The sequence below is a fragment of the Aquarana catesbeiana genome, linkage group LG07, assembly GCF_042186555.1.
Source record: "Aquarana catesbeiana isolate 2022-GZ linkage group LG07, ASM4218655v1, whole genome shotgun sequence".
Lineage (NCBI taxonomy): Eukaryota > Metazoa > Chordata > Amphibia > Anura > Ranidae > Aquarana > Aquarana catesbeiana.
The window spans coordinates 94,836,495-94,859,298 of NC_133330.1; the positions used below are offsets into that span (position 1 = coordinate 94,836,495).

Here is a 22,804-nt window from a genome sequence, read left to right on the forward strand (position 1 = left end):
CCCTCAATTGACCTGTAGAACAATATATAGGTGCAGGGGAGTAATGGACCCACCCCCTGTGGGCATCACATGGCACCCTGCATTCTTAAGCAGTCAATCGAAAAATGAAAATGGCGCATACTGTTGTGCCATCATTTGTTTCATTTTTCGAAACAAAATCCAGCATGTTGGATCAGGCACTTTCGATTGCAACACGAAAATCACATGTCGCAGCTGGCACACTATTGATGCGAAAAATGAACGACCTTTAACTCGTCTTTGGCCAGCACTTTTTTTTTTTACATTTTTTTTTATATCTTTCCTCTTTGATTTTGTACATTGCTATTCTGTCTGAATAGTAAACACTCATATGGGCTTAGACTCACCACATTGTTTCATAACTTGGTATGTTTTGGACTTGATAGGAGTTTGTTGGCTAAGCTTATTCCTCGCCCCTTTCAGATCTTCTTCCTTCACTGCAGGCCTCTTCTTTTTAACAGGCTCATTCTTGGAGAAAACAGAATACAAAATCATTATTCGACTAGTGACACGGGTATGCTAATCCATACCTAAACATAGCACATAGTCTGGTTGACAAAAAAGACACAAGTCCATCCATTTCAAAAATAGAAGGGGAAAAAAAATGTACACAATCCTATACCCCCAGTTGATCCAGAGGAAGGCAAAAAACCCCAGCAAAGCATGATCCAATTTGCTCCAGCAGGGGAAAAATGTCCTTCCTGATCCCCAAGAGGTAATCGGAATATTCCCTGGATGAACTTTACCTATAAATATTGGTATTTAATTATATTATGTTATTGGTGGTTGTAAAGTGTTTTATGTGTAATTGTGTTGTAAAAAAAAAAAAAGGAAACATAATGTCTGATAAAAGAGTATTAGAAAAAAAATAAATTTGTATCCAGTTATATTATGTGCATCTAGAAAATAATCTAGGCCTTTTTTAGTAGCCTACTGTATAAACAGCTTACATCTTCTTACTGTCCATTTATAAATAATATAAATATGTATAAACTATGGCAGAAGAGTCTAGAAGCAAATGACTCCAGAATGCCCTAGGCTGGGTTCACAATGATGCAATACATCGTACCACATTCCTGTGCAAATCACATGTGATTCTGTACAGTGAGATTTGAGTCCACCATTTTGTATGGCTCAAATCCCACTGCATCCACACGTAAAAGATGCAGGCACCTTTTTTTTTTGCTGCACTGGGATCGGATCGCATGGAACAACTGCACTTACAAAGTACGCAGTGTATTTGCTTTTAGTAAATCAACCCCAAAGTCCACACCTGCGTGGTGTTAGGAATGCAGGAAAATTGAATGAATGAATGAATGATTTGTAAAGTGCTGCAAATGCGAACTGAATCGCCTCAAGGCGCTAGATTCGTTCTGTGTTGTCAGCTTCTTAGAAGAGATAGGTCTTGAGTTTTTTCCTTAAGGCCTGATGGTTTTCTTCCATGTGGATGTAAGTCGGAAGAGCATTCCATAGCCCTGGTCCTTGGACTGCGAATCTTCGTTCTCCCTTTGATTTGTAGCGGTATTTGGGAATGAGGAGGAGGTTTTGGTTAGATGATCGAAGACTGCGATTGGGTGTGTAGTGCTTTATTTTCTCTTGAAGGTATTGAGGAGCGTTTCCTTGTATGCATTTGTGGGTGAGGCAGAGGGTCTTGAATGTGATCCAAAAATTGATTTAACCACTTCCCTGCCACCGTCAAATGACGGCGGAGTGGCGCGGCTCTCGTTCTGGGATGACGTCATATGACAGTGGCCGTACCGTGTTCCTAGGACACAGCGTGAACCCGAACTTGGTAAAGAGCCGATGCCAAACGTCTTTACCCATGTGATCGGCTGTGTCCAATCACAGCCAGTGACATGTAAACAAGGAAGAGCTGTTTACCAGCACTCCTTGCCTCACACTGACGGAGTGTGTGGCAAGGATAGCCAATCAGAAGCATCTCCTCACAGGGGAGACTGTACAGGTAATCGGGACTGATGATCAGTGTCCTGATTACAGTAAAGCTCCAGCAGTGCCCATCAGTGACACCAATCAGTGCCCATTAGTGATGCCAGTCAGTGCTGCCTATCAGTGCTGCCTATCTGTGCCGCCTATCAGTGCCCATCAGTGCGGCATATTAGTGCCTCCTCATCAGTGCCACCTAATCAGTGCCGACTCATCAGCGAAGGATAAAAATTGCTCATTTACAAAATTTACTGACAGAAACTAAGAAAAACTTATTTTTTTCAAAATGTTCAGACTTTTTTTTTTTTTTTTTTTACACAAAAAAAAAAACAGCGGTGATTAAATGCCACCAAAAGGAAGCTCTTTTTGTGTAAAAAAAAAAGTGATAAAAAATTAATTTGTACAGTTTTGCATGACCGCACAATTGTCATTCAAAGTGTGAGAGCCGAAAGCTGAAAATTGGCCTGGGCAGGAAGGGAGTGAAAGTGCCCCGTAGGCAAGTGGTTAACATGGTTTCCTATGGGTCCCATCTATGCACATACATCTATGCAGTTTCCTGCCGTTCATTTTTGAAAGAGATGCAGGGATTTTTTTCATGCAGGAAGGCGCATTTTTGGGTCCATAGACCTTAATAGAAGCACACCAAAAATGCATGACAAACATGTATATGCACTTTTGTTGTGTTTTTTGCCAGGATTTTGTGTCCAATATCCAGTCTCCTCCTACAAAAAAAAAATGCATGAAGCAGAAAGATGCATCAAAAACGCATTGCAAAAAAAAAAAAAAAACACACACACAACCTTACAGCAGTGCTTATTACAGAATTAAAATACACCATGCTTTAAATAATACCCAAATGACAGAAATGACAGCGTTTACTTATGGAAAATGCAAAATGTTTCCTGACTGGTACCCATGTCGTGCGGGCAACCTTCTGTATTCAGAATGCAGCAGGGCAGATGCTCAGCATGGGACATAGAAACTAGTGGCGATCACTGTAATAGCGGTGCCTACTATAGTGATTTCCAGCTTCCATGTTCAAGCTTTAGGGCATAAAGAACCAACTCCAGATATGGTATATACATACTTACATTGGTCCAAGCTAGAACATTACCATACCTAAACATCAGCTTTGATGTCTTTATAAATGGAATAGGTTTTGTAGTTTTTGTATGTGGTCTTTTTATTTAAAATAAATCTGCTGTGTTTACCCATATGGTGCCACACTCTTTTTCACAACATTTGGGGTTTAATTTGGAATAATGTTTTATTTAGTAACCTGCCTGTTTTTATCATAAGCAAATTAACCCAAATGTTTTTAAAATGCACTTTTAGCTTGTTTTTTTTTAAAGATTTTTATTTTCCAGGCAATAAAAGGTAACATCCAGTGTCAAATCCAAAACAAAAAATGTGCCCATAATATTTCAGTACACAAGGGTGGGAATACAGAAAGTCTTCAAGAGAAAAAAAAACAAAAAACAAAACATTGCATATACAACCGAAATGTACAACCTTTGTACATAGTACAAGCCACCTGTAAGCTTCACAACCTGGCATTAACGTTTTAAGTTTTTTCCCTTTCCCTGAATGGATAAAGGTAATGTCACTAAAACAAAACAACAAAAAAGACCCCCCTACATATTAGAGTTGCCACCTCATCCCTTTAAACCTGAACACCTCTGAATTACACAGATTCTGAGGCTAATTAAATGCAGATAAGGCACCTTAATCATACTCCGAACATGTGTAATTAATATGTGTTTGGGTTTAAAGGGATAAGGTGGCAACCATACTACATATCCCCCACAAAACGAAAACAATAGGTACCTGAAACGTGTATGACAACTCATGCAATCACAAGATTATAGTTCCCTCCCTTTCTTATGTAATCAAATAGTTACCCCCCCTCAAAAGTGTCAGGAGAATCAATCCAGCGGAAGCAAACCTTTCTAAATTTTTGGGGGGATCCCCAAGCCTCGTATGTCATTCGATATAGCAGTATATCCGCATTAACTAACCTTCTCCACATCCCCAAAGTGAGTTTCAGGAAGTATCAACCTCCTTGCTATAAGCTTGCGGACATAGAAAAAAAGAAAAGCCTAAGAAACAGTTTTGTGGCCGCATCCATCTCAATAACTCAGATGAGACATAACAGGGGATTACACGTTTGGGAAACGAAAGGTATCAGTAATGAATTTCGTTACCAAGGACCACAAGGACCGTGCCTTCGGGCACTCCCATGCCATATGAATAAATGTATCCTCACTCACTTTTAGTTTGTTTAATGAATACCAAAGATGTTCACTAAAATATATTCACCTACTTATCCTGGTTACAAGGAGTCTGCATCTGGATAAGGTTTGATATAGAGGATACTGGTATATGGTTAAAAAGGAGTGTGTACATGGCTCTCATGCCATGTGCTAAGTTCAATGGCTTTACTTTTCTGAGCATTGAAAAAAATCTATAGAGAAGATGTAGGACCTTTGTTAGCTTATAATAGTAATTGTAAGAGCTGTGTTCCCAATCCGTGTTCTCTCACACTGAGCGCAGTGTTACTGAAAACAGAACATGTGAAACAGTAGCAAACGTTCCTTGTTTGTCTTTCAATGTTTTTTAATTAGACAATTGTCTGTTTGAACAATTTCAAGTAGAACTGAAGGCAAAACCTTCTCTTTAATTTAAGATAGAGTAGGGGAGGGTCATAACCCTTGTCAGTTTGTATTGCCATCTGTGTCCCATTGCAGAGATTTCCTTTCACTTAATGGACCTATAGGCACAACAGGAAGTGAGAGAAATCCTTGGTGGAATCGTGTCACCATTAGAAAATTTCCCCTCTATTGCTTTTCTGGTGACTGGTCAAAATGTGGGGTGTTCTTTCACTGATAGTGGTCAGCAGGACAAATAGAAAGGGTAAATCTCCTTCACGGAGACACAGACAGCAATAAAAACCTGCCAGGTGTTCTAAGGGAGAAATATTAGGGGCTATACAGTAACAGGTTAGTATGATCAAAGCATTGGGTTTTCAAAACCTGATTAATGTACAATGATACAAATAGGTGAATAATCTAAGTGTACAGGCATGAGTACTGTATATAGGTACTTACCCATTGAAAATCAGAGCAATTATTACCAAACCAATTGCTACAACAAAAATTATCTCAAAGTGATCACATAAATACAGTAAACATATCGCGTGCTGCCAGCTAAAACACTAATTTTCATAGCTTTATAATAAAATAGTGTAGCACAACACCTATTTGCCAATTATTGCACTCAATTCATTAGGAACAATAACAATATATTAACAAAAAGAATCCAACAAATGCCAGTCCAAATAATATAGAATAAAAAAAGTCCAGTTACCATATTTTCCGGTTTATAAGATGACCTTTTACACCTAAATTACACAGCCAAAAAGCGGGGGTCATCTTATACGCGGGTATGAAGCGGCCGTGATGGATTTCAGCCCGCCGTGTGCTCGGTAATACTGTATACATACGGTCTGCACCGCTCAGCCAATCCCGGCGGGCAGGGCCAGACTGGCCTACCGGGATACCGGGAAATATCCCGGTAGGCTGGCTGCACTGTAGTACCGCTGGGGCCACTCACTGCCTGTGTCAGCATCAGCACTCTAAAGAGCAGCAGCGGCAGCCGACGCTGCTGCACTATGCCAGCTGTGTGTCACTCTCACTCACTCTCTGTGTGTGTCTCCGGGGCCGCTCACTGCCTGTGTCCTGACCTAAAGATCAGCAGCGGTGGCCGCCGCTGCTGCACTATGCCATGGCTGCCTGTGTCTGTCACTCACTGTCTCCTCCGTTCGGCCGGCGCGCCGCCCACCACACTCATCACCATGCCTCGCTCTCTGTGTGCCTGAGGGGGAGGAGCAGGAGAACGCCGTGCTGCTCCATTTTGCCTCGTCCCGTGCGGCGCCAGCCAGCACCGCCCACTAACTGCACGAGGAGAGAATATCAGTGAATGGCCGGCAGTGCAGCTGCTACAGCACAAGAATCAAGGCATTTATTCTCTCTCTCTCTCTCTTATGTTTTGTTCAAGTGCCAGATAACTTTGAAAACTGTGCCCATAGATTGCCAACACTGTGCCCTGCCCATCAAACGCAGCCACTGTACCCATCAATTGCCACCACTGTGCCCATTAAACGCAGCCACTGTACCATCAAACGCAGCCACTGTACCCATCAATTGCCACCACTGTGCCCATTAAACACAGCCACTGTTCCCATCAAACACAGCCACTGTACCCATAAATTGCCACCACTGTGCCCATTAAACGCTGCCACTGTACCATCAAACGCAGCCACTGTACCATCAAACGCAGCCACTGTACCCATAAATTGCCACCACTGTGCCCATTAAACACAGCCACTGTGCCCATCAAACGCAGCCACTGTGCCCATCAAACGCAGCCACTGTGCCCATAAATTGCCACCACTGTGCCCATTAAACGCTGCCACTGTGCCCATCAAATGCAGCCACTGTACCATCAAACGCAGCCACTGTACCCATAAATTGCCACCACTGTGCCCATTAAACACAGCCACTGTGCCCATCAAACGCAGCCACTGTACCCATAAATTGCCGCCACTGTGCTTATTAAGCGCTACCACTGTGCCCATCAAACGAAGCCACTGTACCCATAAATTGCCACCACTGTGCTCATTAAGCGCTACCACTGTGCCCATCAAACGCAGCCACTGTGCCCATCAAACGCAGCCACTGTGCCCATAAATTGCCACCACTGTGCCCATTAAACGCTGCCACTGTGCCCATCAAATGCAGCCACTATACTATCAATCACAGCCACTGTTCCCATAAATTGCCACCACTGTGCCCATTAAACGCAGCCACTGTACCATCAAACGCAGCCACTGTACCATCAAACGCAGCCACTGTACCAAACGCAGCCACTGTACCCATCAATTGCAGCCACTGTGCCATCAAACACAGCCACTGTACCCATAAATTGCCACCACTGTGCCCATTAAACACAGCCACTGTGCCCATCAAACGCAGCCACTGTGCCCATCAAACGCAGCCACTGTGCCCATCAAACGCAGCCACTGTGCCCATTAAACGCTGCCACTGTGCCCATCAAATGCAGCCACTGTACCATCAAACGCAGCCACTGTACCCATAAATTGCCACCACTGTGCCCATTAAACACAGCCACTGTGCCCATCAAACGCAGCCACTGTACCCATAAATTACCGCCACTGTGCTTATTAAGCGCTACCACTGTGCCCATCAAACGAAGCCACTGTACCCATAAATTGCCACCACTGTGCTCATTAAGCGCTACCACTGTGCCCATCAAACGCAGCCACTGTGCCCATAAATTGCCACCACTGTGCCCATTAAACGCTGCCACTGTGCCCATCAAATGCAGCCACTATACTATCAATCACAGCCACTGTTCCCATAAATTGCCACCACTGTGCCCATTAAACGCAGCCACTGTACCATCAAACGCAGCCACTGTACCATCAAACGCAGCCACTGTACCAAACGCAGCCACTGTACCCATCAATTGCAGCCACTGTGCCATCAAACACAGCCACTGTACCCATAAATTGCCACCACTGTGCCCATTAAACGCTGCCACTGTACCATCAAACGCAGCCACTGTACCCATCAATTGCAGCCACTGTACCCATCAATTGCAGCCACTGTGCCCATCAAACGCAGCCACTGTACCATCAAACCCAGCCACTGTACCCATAAATTGCCACCACTGTGCCCATCAAACACAGCCACTGTGCCCATCAAACACAGCCATTGTACCCATAAATTGCCACCACTGTGCCCATTAAATGCTGCCACTGTACCATCAAACACAGCCACTGTACCATCAAACGCAGCCACTGTACCCATAAATTGCCACCACTGTGCCCATTAAACGCAGCCACTGTGCCCATAAATTGCCACCACTGTGCCCATTAAACGCTGCCACTGTGCCATCAAACGCAGCCACTGTACCCATAAATTGCCACCACTGTGCCCATTAAACACAGCCACTGTGCCCATCAAACGCAGCCACTGTACCCATAAATTGCCGCCACTGTGCTTATTAAGTGCTACCACTGTGCCCATCAAACGAAGCCACTGTACCCATAAATTGCCACCACTGTGCTCATTAAGCGCTACCACTGTGCTCATCAAACGCAGCCACTGTGCCCATCAAACGCAGCCACTGTACCCATAAATTGCCACCACTGTGCCCATTAAACGCAGCCACTGTGCCCATCAAATGCAGCCACTGTACCATCAAACGCAGCCACTGTACCCATAAATTGCCACCACTGTGCCCATTAAACACAGCCACTGTGCCCATCAAACGCAGCCACTGTGCCCATAAATTGCCACCACTGTGCCCATTAAACGCTGCCACTGTGCCCATCAAATGCAGCCACTGTACCATCAAACACAGCCACTGTACCCATAAATTGCCACCACTGTGCCTATTAAACACAGCCACTGTGCCCATCAAACGCAGCCACTGTACCCATAAATTGCCGCCTCTGTGCTCATCAAACGCAGCCACTGTACTCATAAATTGCCACCACTGTGCTCATTAATCACTACCACTGTGCCCATCAAACGCAGCCACTGTGCCCATCAAACGCAGCCACTGTACCATCAAACGCAGCCACTGTACCCATAAATTGCCACCACTGTGTCTTATCTATATATAATGCACTCTTTAAATGTGCTTTAAAATGCATGGTTTTCCATTGTATGAACAAGAAAATAATGACATTATGCTGTTGGGCTGGTATAATAATGCTATGGGGCTGGTATGACATTTTTTCCAGGGCTAGTTTTCATTCCCAGTCTGGCCCTGCCGGCGGGCAATGCACTCTGTTGATGAATACAGAGCCTGCTAAGCCTGCTCGGATTGGAGCAACAACCTCTGCCAATTCGAGCAGGATACATTACAATGAGTCAGAGCGGCGCGGGCTGATAATGTCACAGCCTCTGCCAATCTGTCAATCCGAGCAGGCTTTGTATCCATCAACAGATTAGTAAAATACATTGCCTGCCGTGATTGGCTCAGCGTATTCTGCAGTGTACCTGGGGCTACTGTACTAACACAGCATCATATACGGTGTGTAACTGGCGCTCCGCATATTAACAAAGCATCCTGTACTGCACATCCAGCTCCAGATCTCCCCTAAAATACAGGTATGATTTATGGTGCTTTGGAGGAGAGGATTCATTGTTGTTGCCTACCAATTGTGGGATTTCTGGGACTTGTAGTTCACCAGTTTCTTTTTTCTGATGTTAAGTCTGATGGGTTTTTTTTTAAGTTTCTGATGGTTTTTTTCTAAATGGCGTTGCCTCGGAAGAGGGGGTAGTCTTATACGGCGAGTATAGCCCAAAAGTCTTCACTGGAAAAATAGGGGTCGTCTTATATGCCGGCAAATACGGTAGTAAAGTGTTGAAAAACAACAACACCCAAGTGTCTTCACTATTTCTTCACACTTCTTTGCACATCCATAACCAGGTGAAAAACCTGCTCACCTTAATTAGATGAGAAACACACATGCTGTATGCCCTGTATTCTCCAGTCCAGTGAACCCTTCAGAGAAAACCTCCTTAATCCTCCTCAGTATACTTGGGATGGCCGTCTCCTCTTGTCTCCAGTATGCCCAAACATCCCACACACATGGTTCATATAAAACACAAGGCATGAACATAGTGTACTCCATTTCACAAGTTTTATTAATCACCTGCAAACAAATACACTTACTAAAAACACGGTATCAGAGCGCTAAATGTTAGACCTCTTTCACACTGGTGTACATATTCGCCAGCACACCATGGATCCAACGTCCAAAGTTTTCTTTTATTGTAGAGAAGATCACAGAGAAAAGTGCAACGTTTCACACTGGGGCAGTGCGGACATCAGCGGTAAAGCAGCGCTAGTTTTAGCAGCACTTTTCGGCCGCTAGCGGGGTGCTTTTAACCCCTGATAGCGGCCAAAGAAAGGGTTAATAGCGCCTGTGTTGCGGCTCTGCCGAAGCACATTCATTTCAATGGGCAGGGGCAGTGTAGGTGCGGTGTATACGCCGCTCCCGCACCACCCCAAAGATGCTGCTTGCAGGACTTTTTTTTTTCCCATCCTGCAAGCGCACCGCCCCAGTGTGAAAGCACTCTGGCTTTCACACTGGGGTGGCTTGAGAGGCGCTTTACAGGCGCTATTTTTAGTGCTAAAATGCCTGAAAATCTCCCCATTGTGAAAGGGGTCTTTCTGTCATCAGCCCACTCACCAACTCAGCAGGAGAGTGGCGTAATGTCTCCCTCCTAGACGCGTTGTGCCCCGTGATTCCCCTGTAGACCTAGAGTGTCTGTAGGAACATTCCATTTTTCAAAGTAATCCCTATGATTGGCCAATTGTCTCACTCTCAATGGGCCACCCAGTTGGCAGTTTTATTTCCCGACACAATTCCCTAACCAGGAGGCCATTCATTTTCTACAGTTCAGGTCAGAGGGGGCTAAATAGAAAACTCCCAGTCTTACTATTTATAAATAGTAGTAGGCAGATTGCAAAATATTGGGGCCTTTCATGGAGCTCTGGACCACAATTTGGAGTTTAACAATTCTTAAAGTGAATGTAAACCCGATTCATGAAATTTGAGCTGGGCACATATATCTGCACTGTTTTGTTAGCTCTCTTCAAAGCAGTTAGTCTAGTAGCTCTGTCCTGCTCCATTCCTCTGTTATCCGCCTGATAACTTTTGACAAGCTCTCCAAGGCTCGGAGATAGAAGTGTGTGTCGGAGGAGGTTACTATAAATAGATTAGCAGCCAGCTAAACTATACACAGGCAACCTCTGCATGTGTGGGGAGGGGGGTGTGTGCCTTTCCTCCAATCAGCTTTCTCACAGTCTTTCACAGTGTCTAGCAATGATCTCCTCCTACAGAGGAATTAGGAAGTGAAAATTCTAACAGAACGAGCATTTTCTAAACAGTGTATCAGGGTGAAAACAGAAGATATACATGTAAAACTTATATAGGGAGATTTGTTTCATCTCTGTGTATCATCTGGGGCTGTTCACTTCATTGGGTACAGAAGAGGGTTTACATCCACTTTAAGCTGGCCATAGATGGAGCAATTTTCGGCCCTTCCTGGCCCTGGTTCAGAAAATAAGACTGCCAGCCCCCTCCCACACACCGCCCCCCCCCGCCGCGTCACCCCCAATGCCTGTACCTGTAAACAAGAGCCTAAGCAATGCCGCTCGTTTTGGCCGCTCTCCTCCTCCCGCTCCGTCTCCTCCTCGATTGTAGATTTTAATTGGAGGAGGCGGCTTCTGTGTGCCTCAATTGAGCTCTCTCGTGGACGCGGTCATGTGACTCTCCTCTGCTCATTGATGGTCACATGACCGCTCTCCTCCCGCTCCGCCTCCTCCTCGATTGTAGCTTTTGATTGGAGGAGGAAAGCGGTCATGTGACCATCAATGAAACAGAAGTTGAGAGTCACATGACCGGCTCCACGAGAGAGCGGCGTTAATTGAGGCACACAGAAGCCCCGATCCACAATGAGCGTGACACAGGAGGAGCTTCTCAACCCCTAAAGGTATGCTGGCAGCGCTGTCCCAGGAGGCTTATACTGTGCAGGGATGCTGTGTGCTGTGCAGGGGGTCCATGTGCTGTGCAAAGTTTTTTTTCCTGAAACTTCCCTCTTAAAATCAGGGTGCGTGTTATACGCCGGTGCGTGTTATACGCAGATAAATACGGTAGCTTGGATTCCCCCATCAACACAATTATTGTTGATGGAGGAATCCCTCCCGTGGAGCCATTGTGTTCTCTCCGTAGAGAACACAGTCCTTGGTGAACCAGCTGAGATTTTAACCGCCTATGCTTTAGTAAAGAGGAAAGCAAACATGACAAAAGTTTTCTTTTAATTTGCCATTACTGGTGCAGATATCTATTAACCATGATAATAGCAAAATGCTAGCATCTGGTCATGACATTGAACAGTACAATTATTTAAAAACACCTAACATTAGGGCTAAAGCTGCAAAGGCAATTCTAATCGCTTACCACTAAGACTACTGGCAGTTGCCCTATAAGCCTAGACATAGGCATACAGGATCTTTTGGTAGATCAGTCACAGTACTAAAGTTGGTAGTGATTGATCTTTAGTAACAGCAATACATCACTAAATATATGGATCAATTAGCTCTGTATTGAGCAAGTTACACAAATACTATGTAGTAGCATTTTATAGTGATCAATTGCACATGACTGGAGCATTGTTTTAACACGGAGGATAGATCACCATTTCACGTTTCACACTGTAATTGAGGTATATCTAAAGCCAAAACGTTTTTTTCAGTTTTGGATAGAGTAGGTTGGTACCATTCTTCCAAGTAGGAACACAAACAGCAATAATCCGACAGGGGTTCCAATCCCTCAACACTTTGCCTAAAACAAAAAAAATTGTTTGGGCTTTACATGTACTTTAAGAAAAGAATGATTGTAATTTGGGTGGAAGTTGGAAGAAGAATTTAAGAATTCTATACTAAACCATTCTGTGCTCCATCTCTGGCCATGTGGGCTTCATCTGTATTTGCTTCTTTATTGACACTGTCACTGTCTAAAGAAAATCCTTGTTAATGTCTAACAAGGATTTCTTTAAAAGAACAGTAGAGCAGTAGAGTCAGGCTGTTTGACTAGTCAAATATACACAAAAAAAAAAAAAAATAGCGACATGGCATAATATTCATCTGTGGACTCTTCACACACTTATATTTGCAGGGGAATAGTAAAAAAGCAACAACTTAAACCAAAACAACCTTCACAGCAGAAGTATAAGTGCTAGAAATAATTAAAAAAAGACTGTGCAGACGTGTAAATGATGGATAGCATGCATTTCAAATTACACAATGAGTTTATGCAGCATGAGTGACTACTTTATAAACACAGGCATAGAAATGTGCAAGTGCTCAGATAACAGACTCCCTTTACATAGGCATTATGGCATGCTGCAGTCATTCAGAAGGGGAGGGGAGGTCAAAGCTTAATCCTGGAGCTGGCACAATACTGGTCATGAACCTGCCAGCAGCTCTTGCATATAAAGATCAACATTTTGTTGTCATATAACTGAAGAGCAGGAGTGACAAAGATGACAGTGCCTTCTAATTTAGACTTGGTGAGTCACAAAGTCACCTTGAGCGAGTCTGCACCAACTCAGAATCTGTATGTGACCAGTGCCTTGGAATACCAAGGACTAAGCTTTGTGGATCAGAAGGGATTTACAATAGGCTTCTCAATGAAATTCCTAGAACTGGGCAATATACTTTCTTTTGTTTTAATGGATTACCAGGATCTGAGAAGTTAGACTTATGTGGCATAGAAGAGTCCCAGAAATTCAATCCGGCAAACTCAGCATTCAAAATTTAAAAAGTGCGCAACCTCATCAAAGTTATCAAAAAAGCTGCCCATCGCATAATTGCTCTAACTGAACCGATGTTGCTGTTATTTTCACTGGAATTTAAAATCTCACAGTTTCTTATATCACACTCCTGTGATCTCCATATGTAGTTGTGGTGCCATTTATGGACAAAGTGGTACTCTCCCTGGTGGACTTGGAGCATACAGTAAACAGTAGAACTAACCATAGGCTGGTGGCAGATCTCACCCCTGGAGAATCCAGCGGAAGATTTAGCCTACTAAACTTGGCTTGTAATTAAAATCAGTTTGTACTGGCCCTTTAAGGAATATGTATTGCTTGTCATAACTTATTCACTAGGACTTGGCACAATTCAGCACCTTATAGTACATAAGTTAACAGTTAGTACCAAAATATTTTAAACAAATATTATTGTGAACAAATATATAGCCAATGGCAAAGCAGACTTACAAGGCCATACAAATGTATCTATATATGAAATCAGTTGGAAGTTTAGGTATATAGTAGATTTATAAAAAGAAAATAGTATGTAAATTTCTAGATTGTAAGCTCTAATGAGCAGGGCCTTCTGATCCCTCCTGTTTTGATTTGTATTGTAAGTGTACTGTCTTCCCTCATGTTGTAAAGCGCTGCGCAAACTGTTGGTGCTATATAAATCCTGTAGAATAATAATAATAATAATAATAATAAATGAAAAAAAAACATGTTACAAAACTGTTATAGTGGAGGAGAGAGAAAAAAAGTAATTACTATTGTTTGCATATAATAAAAAGAACATTTGTACAAAAGTAATGAGATTTAAAACAAACACCTAAAATACTGGACAAAAAAGTAAATATGAAAAGCTTACCTGTGGCTGGGACATCGTTGCTTGTTATCTTCCTAACACACAGACAGACGTGCTTTCTGTTCCCAGCCTGGACAAATGTGTCTATATATAAGAAGGGGCTGACGTGTGGGGTGGGTGTCACATTCGTATACACATACAGCCTTTTCCAGAGAAGCTAGACACAGGATTTTAATCTGAAAGATGACTCCAGTTCAAAGAATTTAAGCAACTGTTTCTTTACTTTGGGTACAAGCTAGAGCAGTAACTACATTTATAAATATATATACATCACTGTTTTCTGTATATTATACAGACAAGGCGCCTGGAGGCATTAAGGCATTTAGAAGCCTTATTTTTATATCAGGATAAAAGATGTTTATACCAGGGCTCCTCATACTTGTTAAACAAACGGCCAGTTCACTGACCATCTGGCTGTCTGTGGGCTGGACTGTTGCCAGTACTAGTAATAAAATGCCACCTCATCAGTGGTCAGTAAAATTAATAAATGTCCCTGCGTCAGTGGGAGTAATAAAATGCTCCCACATCAGTGGTCAGTAGAAGTAATAAATGCAGCCGCATCAGTGGTCAGTAGGAATAAAATGCCCCTGCATCAGTGGTCAGTAGGAATAAAATGCCCCTGCATCAGTGGTCAGTAGGTGTAATCAATGCCCCTCCATTGGTGGTCAGTGGGAGTAAAAAATGCCTTGGTGTCAGTGGTCATTAGGAGTATGGGAATGGCAATGGCAATAGGGATACCAAAATGCCCCAGCACCAGTGGTCAGTAAAAATACCACTCTTACATTGTGGACAATAAAAGTAATGCCTCTGCATCAGTTGAAGTATTTTATCCCCCTGCTTTAATGGTCAGGAAGAGTAATAAATGCACTTGTGTCAGTGGTAGTAATTTATGCAGATATAAGAATGGCGCAAGAAGTATGATATATGCAGTGCAATACATAGGATATATAGATTTAAAACGAGAGTGTATAAAAGTCCATTAAAGTACACCAAGAGTTAACTTTGTTCCAGCTATTACATTAGCTGTAGCTTCTCAAGAGAGTGAAAGAATCTTTAAATCAATATATAAAAGGAACCCCAGAGGGCACAATTGAAATTTTGTATACAATTGTATTTATTTGTTATGATCCTGTGAGTTTCCATTTGTCTGTAAAAAGGGCAGGTCATAAACCCTCTGAGCCGGCACTGCTGTCATCTCCAAAGTCTCTGTGTGGATTGCCTGGCAACAGGGGATGACGTCACACGCTGGGAGGCATAAAGGCTACGCGTTTCAAAGCATGGGACTGCAAGGCTCAGCATTACTAAGTAGTTATAGGCATCATAGAAATAATAAAAACAAGCTGAAAAATATATATAGGTGTGATATAGATGTAGTATACGGATAATAAAACGTATAAAAATAATAATATAATAAAATGTATAAGAACATATGAAATATAAATAATGGTACCTTATGAAATTCATTACATTAAAACATATGAAACCATTAAAATAAAAAATGATAATAAATATGAAAAAAAGAATTATGACATACATTTTATATATACAGTTGTGCTCATAAGTTTACATACCCTGGCAGAATTTATGATGTCTTGGCCATTTTTCAGAGAATATGAATGATAACACAAACATTTCTTTCACTCATGGTTGGTGTTTGGCTGAAGCCATTTATTATCAATCAACTGTGTTTACTCTTTTTAAATCATAATGGCAACAGAAACTATCCAAATGACCGCGATCAAAAGTTTACATACCCTGGTGATTTTGGCCTGATAACATGCACACAAGTTGACACAAAGGGGTTTGAATGGCTATTAAAGGTAACCATCCTCACCTGTGATCTGTTTGCCTGTAATTAGTGTGTGTGTGTGTGCATATATAAAAGGTCAAAGCATTTCTGGACTCCTGACAGACCCTTGCATCTTTCATCAAGTGCTGCACTGACGTTTCTGGATTCTGAGTCATGGGGAAAGCAAAAGAATTGTCAAAGGATCTGCGGGAAAAGGTAGTTGAACTGTATAAAACCGGAAAGGGATATAAAAAGATATCCAAGAAATTGAGAATGACAATCAGCAGTCTTCAAACTCTAATTAAGAAGTGGAAAATGAGGGATTTTGTTGAAACCAAACCACGGTCAGGTAGACCAACTAAAATTTCAGCCACAATTGCCAGGAAAATTGTTCAGAATGCAAAAAAAAAAAAACACAAATACCTTCAGGTGAAATACAGGACTCTCTGAAAACATGTGGTGTGGCTGTTTCAAGATGCACGATAAAGAGGCACTTGAAGAAAGATGGGCTGCATGGGTCGAGTCACCAGAAGAAAGCCATTACTACGCAAATGCCACAAAGTATCCCGCTTACAATATGCCAAACAGCACAGAGACAAGCCTCAAACCTTCTGGCACAAAGTCATTTAGAGTGATGAGACCAAAATTGAGCTTTTTAGCCACAACCATAAATGCTACATTTGGAGAGGAGTCAACAAGGCCTATGATGAAAGGTACAGAGGAGGATCGCTGATGTTTTGGGGATGTGTGAGTTACAAAGGCACAGGAAATTTGGTCAAAATTGTTGGGAAGATGAATGCAGTATGTTATCAAAAAATACTGGAGGAACATTTGCAGCTTTACCATCTGAGAAGATAAAGAGCCTCATCTACAAATATCACAAAAGACTTCAAGCTGTCATTGATGTAAAAGGGGGCAACACAGGTATTAAGAACTGGGGTATGTAAACTTTAGATCCGGGTCATTTGGGTAGTTTCTGTTGCCATTATGATTTAAAAAGAGTAAACACGGTTGATTGATAATAAATGGCTTCAGCCAAACACTAACCATGAGTGAAAGAAATGTTTTTGTATGATCATTCATATTCTCTGAAAAATGGCCAAGAAATTAAATTCTGCCAGGGTATGTAAATTTATGAGCATAACTATATAAAAAAAAAAAAATTATATATATATATATATATATATATATATATATATATATATATATATATATATATATATATATATATATATATACCAAATGGGTGGCGCCTTACAATTGAACTTCCTCTTTATCGGCTCGTAATACGTCATTACGTTTGTGTTTGTTGGCCGACAATTGTATGCCATTTGTATTCAAGACAAGTTTTTGGCCAATGCCCTTCGGACAAAAGACTGAGGCTTTGTCTGTGGAAAATCCGATTGTGTGTACAAGGCTTTAGTCCGTAGGGTTCAATATTGAGTTGGCCCACCCTTTGCAGCTATAATAGCTTCAACTCTTCTGAGAAGGCTGTCCATGAGGTTTAGGAGGGTGTCTACAGGAACGTTTGACCATTCTTCCAGAAGCTCATTTGTGAGGTCAGGCACTGATGTTGGCGAGAAGACCTGGCACGCAGTCTCCACTCTAATTGATCTTAAAGGTGTTCCATCGGGTTGAGGTCAGGACTCAATGATGTGCAGGCCAGTCAAGTTCATCCACCCCAAACTCACTCTTTCATGTCTTTATGGACATTGCTTTGTGCACTGGTCCAAATCATTTGGTGGAGGGGGGATTATGATGTGGGGTTGTTTTTCAGGGGTTGGGCTTGGCCCCTTAGTTCCAGTGAAGGAAACTCTTAAGGCATCAGCATACCAAGACATTTTGGACCATTTCATAATCCCAACTTTGTGGGAACAGTTTGGGGATGGGCCCTTCCTGTTCCAACGTGACTGCGCAGCAGTGCACAAAGCAAGATCCATAAAGACATGGATGAGTGAGTTTGGGGTGGAGGAACATGACTGGCCTGCACAGAGTCCTGACCTCAACCCGATAGAATACCTTTGGGATGAATTAGAGGGGAGACTGCGAGCCAGGCCTTCTCGTCCAACATCAGTGCCTGACCTCACAAATGCGCTTCTGGAAGAATGGTCAAACATTCCCATAGAATGATGATATGTCCTTGTCAAACATGATAGGGGTAGGCAGTAATGTTTACCACTAGATATGGAAAGGTGGTAGAGTGAGGGTCAGGAATCTAGAGGTTGGGTAGGAGGGATAGGTTCCCCAAGTGGTTCTGGGAAATAGAAGAAGAGAGGGAGAGAGATACAAAAGGTAGTGCTCACTAAAACGCAAAAGTGGAATTGAAAGTAAAAAAAGGGGGGGGGGGGGGGTCAAAAAAAAGACACACACAGAAAACTAGGGGAATGAAGTAGCTACTAGAGGTAAAATGGTAAAACTCCTCAAACAGTCCTGTGGGTTGGGAAGAACCACAGGAATGTGGTAGTAATGGTGGAGATGGATGGGTCCAAAGGCTAAGGTCATGAAGTAGATGAACCACTTAAGCCCCGGAAGGATTTGCCCCCTAATGACCAGGTCATTTTTTGCAATACGACACTGCGTCGCTTTAACTGACAATTGCGCGGTCGTGTGACGTTGTACCCAAACAAAATGGACATCCTTTTTTTTTTTTTTTTTTACACAAATAGAGCTTTCTTTTGGTGGAATTTGAGTAAAATTAAGGGAAGGGTTTCCGCGCTCACGGACCTGAAGGCCTGCAGCCTCCCCTTGCACTTACCCCCGAAGGAGTGAGTTAAATAATAAAGAGAAAATTAATTAGGGATAGATGGCGCTACCTTATCCGGGTACCTTGATTTATAATTTAATAAGCCTCAAAGAAATCAGGGAAAGAAATATAATAAATGCACCCCTTTATCCCTCATTAGATACTGGATTTAAATGTCCAGCGTTACCTGAATGGACTGTACTAGCAGGTCAGTCTCATACCTACATGCAGGTGTACACCGTGTGGCTAATCCTCATAAATTAATTACGTGACAACTTATACAAATCAATAGTGACAATCCGATCAAAAGATAAAATTAATTGAGGTAAATAAAGTTGAATAAAACACCACGGGAAAAAACTTATATTGATCCCCAAATGTGTCCAAATGTGCTTATAAGCATAAAGGTGAATTGAATAGTCCCAACATTAAACATATAGTCCAGGACTGCACATTAGATAATATAAAACTGGTGAAAAATTAATGAAAAACTTAGTGGAAAAAATTAATAAGAAAGATATATATAATAGTGTAAAAATTAGTGTATCAAAGTCCAATAGCAGGAAGTGAAAACGTCTGTGATAGGTGACTTTCGTGAACACAGCTGATCAAATCCAGTGACTTGCGGTGCTCCCCCTCAAAGATCCCCACTCACCAGCTCCCCACACCCCTGCAGGGGTAATAGGCATGTAGTAATAGGCAGCAATAAGATGTGTATGGGTCCTCAGGGTCCACCGCTCCAGCTGTAAGGTATCCTTCAGTATATCCTCATATAGAAGAAACAGGGCTCCATAGTGTGATACATTTTAAATAGTTTATTTATCTATCACAACAGCACAAAAAATAAGCCAAATAAAATAAATAAAAGTTTAAAAACCGGGCAGACTAGTCACACAGCGTGTAAGCTGTTTCGTATGGAGAGTGCAGGGCGTTTAGAACCATCAGCTGCGCGGCGTGCGCCTCAGCTGCGTTCCACACTCTCCTACTTCCGCGTGTGACGTCAGTGCGTAGCTCCGCCTTATGCGTTTCGTCATCGACGTTATCAAAGGTGCAGCTAACGTACCTCGTCCTATGCTATTTAAAGACAAGCAGTGTATGTATTCCTCCCACTCTCCTCCCCTGGGTGTACTCGTAATCTCATGTCACCTCCCAGGACAAATCATTGCAGGCCGGAGAGGATAATCCAATTACCATATAAGGGAGCCTGAACTTATATCTCCGCTTGTCGTTAAAAAAGCAGACTTAACATAATGTGATCCTTAACAGCATAGGTAGTAATGTTATACATAACATTAGTGCTCAATTGACCTCTCAAACTGACTGAACGATACCAACTCCTGCTCCAAGCTGTTTCTATGCAGGGATAGGAGGGGGGATAGGATGAACCATACGGTGAGTGAGCCTGGTGGTAGCTCAATGTATTACTACTCTACCCATAATGTTAATATCATGATGCCCCCTAGCCTTGCGGGATTTTCATGCGAATGAGATGTCAAACTCCTAGATTAGAGAGTGTTCTTGACCCCCGCTTCTAACCCCCTATGGGGTTATATTCATCCATTTTTTCTGCATAGGCCGGATTAAGGAATTGGTATCAGCATAATAGAAACAAAACATGTACATATATAAAAGTAGTAGTTTTAAAATAAAAGATAATTACAAATTAATTAATAAAAATATATATATAAACAATAAGAAAGATTTTTAAAAAATTTTTTAAAACGTATCAAGGAGATTTTTTAAAAAGAAGCAGTATTAAACATAGTGGACCCCTATATTCATATATGTAATGGGACAGTATGCATACACATATATAATGATGTTCTATACTATAGCAAAAAACCATCAATAGCCCATCAAGTGTGTGTACACCTCATCATGTCCCCTCTCGGGGTCGATACCACATATGGGGGCTCCGCATGTACACCCCTGACCATAGGTACCCATGTCAGAAAAGATACCTTGAGGGCCTGTATACCTCTACGCTGTATGGTATAGGGAAAAGCCCCACATGAAAGGTCATATGGTATACCCTGCATGAAGAGGGGGGCATGGTGGGGCACCTAGGGAGTGCCACTACTAGGATGAATATTAATTGATCCCCCCCCAGGGGGCTTGCATATAGTAATAATAATTAGACAGATCTATAGCTAGGGGTTAGCTATAAAACAGTTCAAATCTGTGTCCAGATTTAACCCCCTCGGGGCCAGGGATTGTAAGCGGTAGATCCATTCGGTTTCATTTTGGGAGATCAGAGTGAGTTTGTTGTTTCCTCTCCAATGATCTTCCACATGATCTATACCATAGAACACAAGCCCTGTGGGGTCTCTCTGATGTACCTCATCAAAATGTCTAGACAGGTGGTGTTTAGGGAACCCCTTCTTTATATTATTAATATGTTCCCTAATTCTGACTGCCAGGGGGCGGGTGGTTCTACCCACGTACTGAAGGTGGCAGGGGCATTCTATAATGTACGTAACGTAAGTACTCTGGCATGTGATTAGTTTTCTAATTTTGTATTGTTTGTGGTCGACTGTAGATTTGAATGTTTCTCTCTTCCTGGGTTGTGGTTTGCTGACCCTACATGCTAGGCACCTACGGCATTTTTAGAACCCTTTTAGGCCTGTACTGATTTTTACTTGCTTCGGGGGGTCTACAGTATTATGTACTAAAAAGTTACGGAGGTTGGGTGCTCTTCTGTAGACAAATTTAGGTTTTCTAGGAAGAATTTTTGATAGAACTCTGTCCTCTTGTAAGATAGGCCAATATCTGTGGATAATCCGTTCAACGTCCTTATATTGATTATTATACCCTGTGATGAACAGAATCTCTCCTTGTTCGTTTTTTCTCTTCCTCGTACTTTTAAACAGGGTCTTTCTGTCCATCTTCATGATATCCGATTTCAACTTTGCTAGGGTATTTGCTGCATATCCTTTTTCTTGGAACCTCTGGATAAGCACATCTGCTTGTTTATCAAAATCCGCAATTAAATCACAATTCCTGCGGAGCCGCATTAGTTGGCCCTTTGGGATATTTCCCTTCCACCTCGGGTGGTGGCAGCTGGAATTGGGTATATACCCATTGCGGTCCGTTTCTTTAAAAAAGGTGCGGGTGCATAAAGATGTACCTATCTTGAAGATTTCTAAATCAAGGTACTCAATCTTCTCAAGGTTCCACTTTCCTGTAAAGGTGATTCCATATTTATTATTATTCAGTTGTCGAAGGAATTCCTCAAATGTTTCCGGTGTTCCGTCCCATAGGATGATCAAGTCATCAATGTAGCGCCTGTACAGCTTGATTTGGGGGACTTTCTGGTTGTAAATGTACTCCTCCTCCCACATATCCAAAAAGAGGTTTGCTACACTGGGGGCATAACGTGCCCCCATGGCTACACCTTTAGTTTGTACATAGTAGTTGTTACTGTACCAAAAGTAGTTACATTCCATGGCCATCTTCAGCCCCTCCAGGATGTAGTTAATCTGCTGCTGCTTCATCCCTGTTTTTTCATGCAGCGCCTTCTCTACTCCAGCCAGCCCGTCTTTTTGTACAATGCTGGTGTACAGTGAATTAACATCTATGGTTGCTAGGATCCAATTCCCCCCAACTTGAATTTCCTGCAGTTCCTGAATGAGCTGTTGGCTGTCCCTTAGGTAGAATTTCCCTTTTTGGACTATTGGTTTAAGGTATGTGTCCAGGTATTCCCCTAGCCTCGAGAATATGGAATTGATTCCACTTATTATAGGCCTGCCTGGTGGCTTATGCAATCTTTTATGTATTTTTGGTGTGTAGTACATGACTGGAGTCTTAGTGGACTTTGAGAACAGATATTCAGCCTCTTTTAAATTTAATATCCCTAGTTTCTTCCCCTTGTCAATGAAGGTCTTCAATTTCCTTTGATACTTTTTCTTGGGATTGCTCCTTAATCTCTGGTAGGTATTCTCTACCTTTAGTAAATTTTCCATCTCTTCCTGGTAATCCTTCTTGTCCAGGATGACCAGTCCTCCCCCCTTATCCGCTGGTCTTATAAT

General features: G+C 42.3%; 1 protein-coding gene across 1 annotated transcript in view; it reads right to left on the reverse strand.

The window, feature by feature from the left end:
* The window catches only part of MUSTN1 (musculoskeletal, embryonic nuclear protein 1), a 30,661-nt gene extending 16,264 nt beyond the window's left edge, over positions 1–14,397 (reverse strand). The window contains exons 1-2 of the mRNA XM_073592506.1: positions 14,248–14,397; positions 366–486 (exon numbers count right to left, since the gene is read on the reverse strand). Of these exons, the coding sequence (XP_073448607.1) occupies positions 366–486; positions 14,248–14,262 (136 nt within the window). The 5' untranslated portion in view covers positions 14,263–14,397. The remainder of the gene's footprint in view (positions 1–365; positions 487–14,247) is intronic.
* Positions 14,398–22,804: the final 8,407 nt, after the last annotated feature.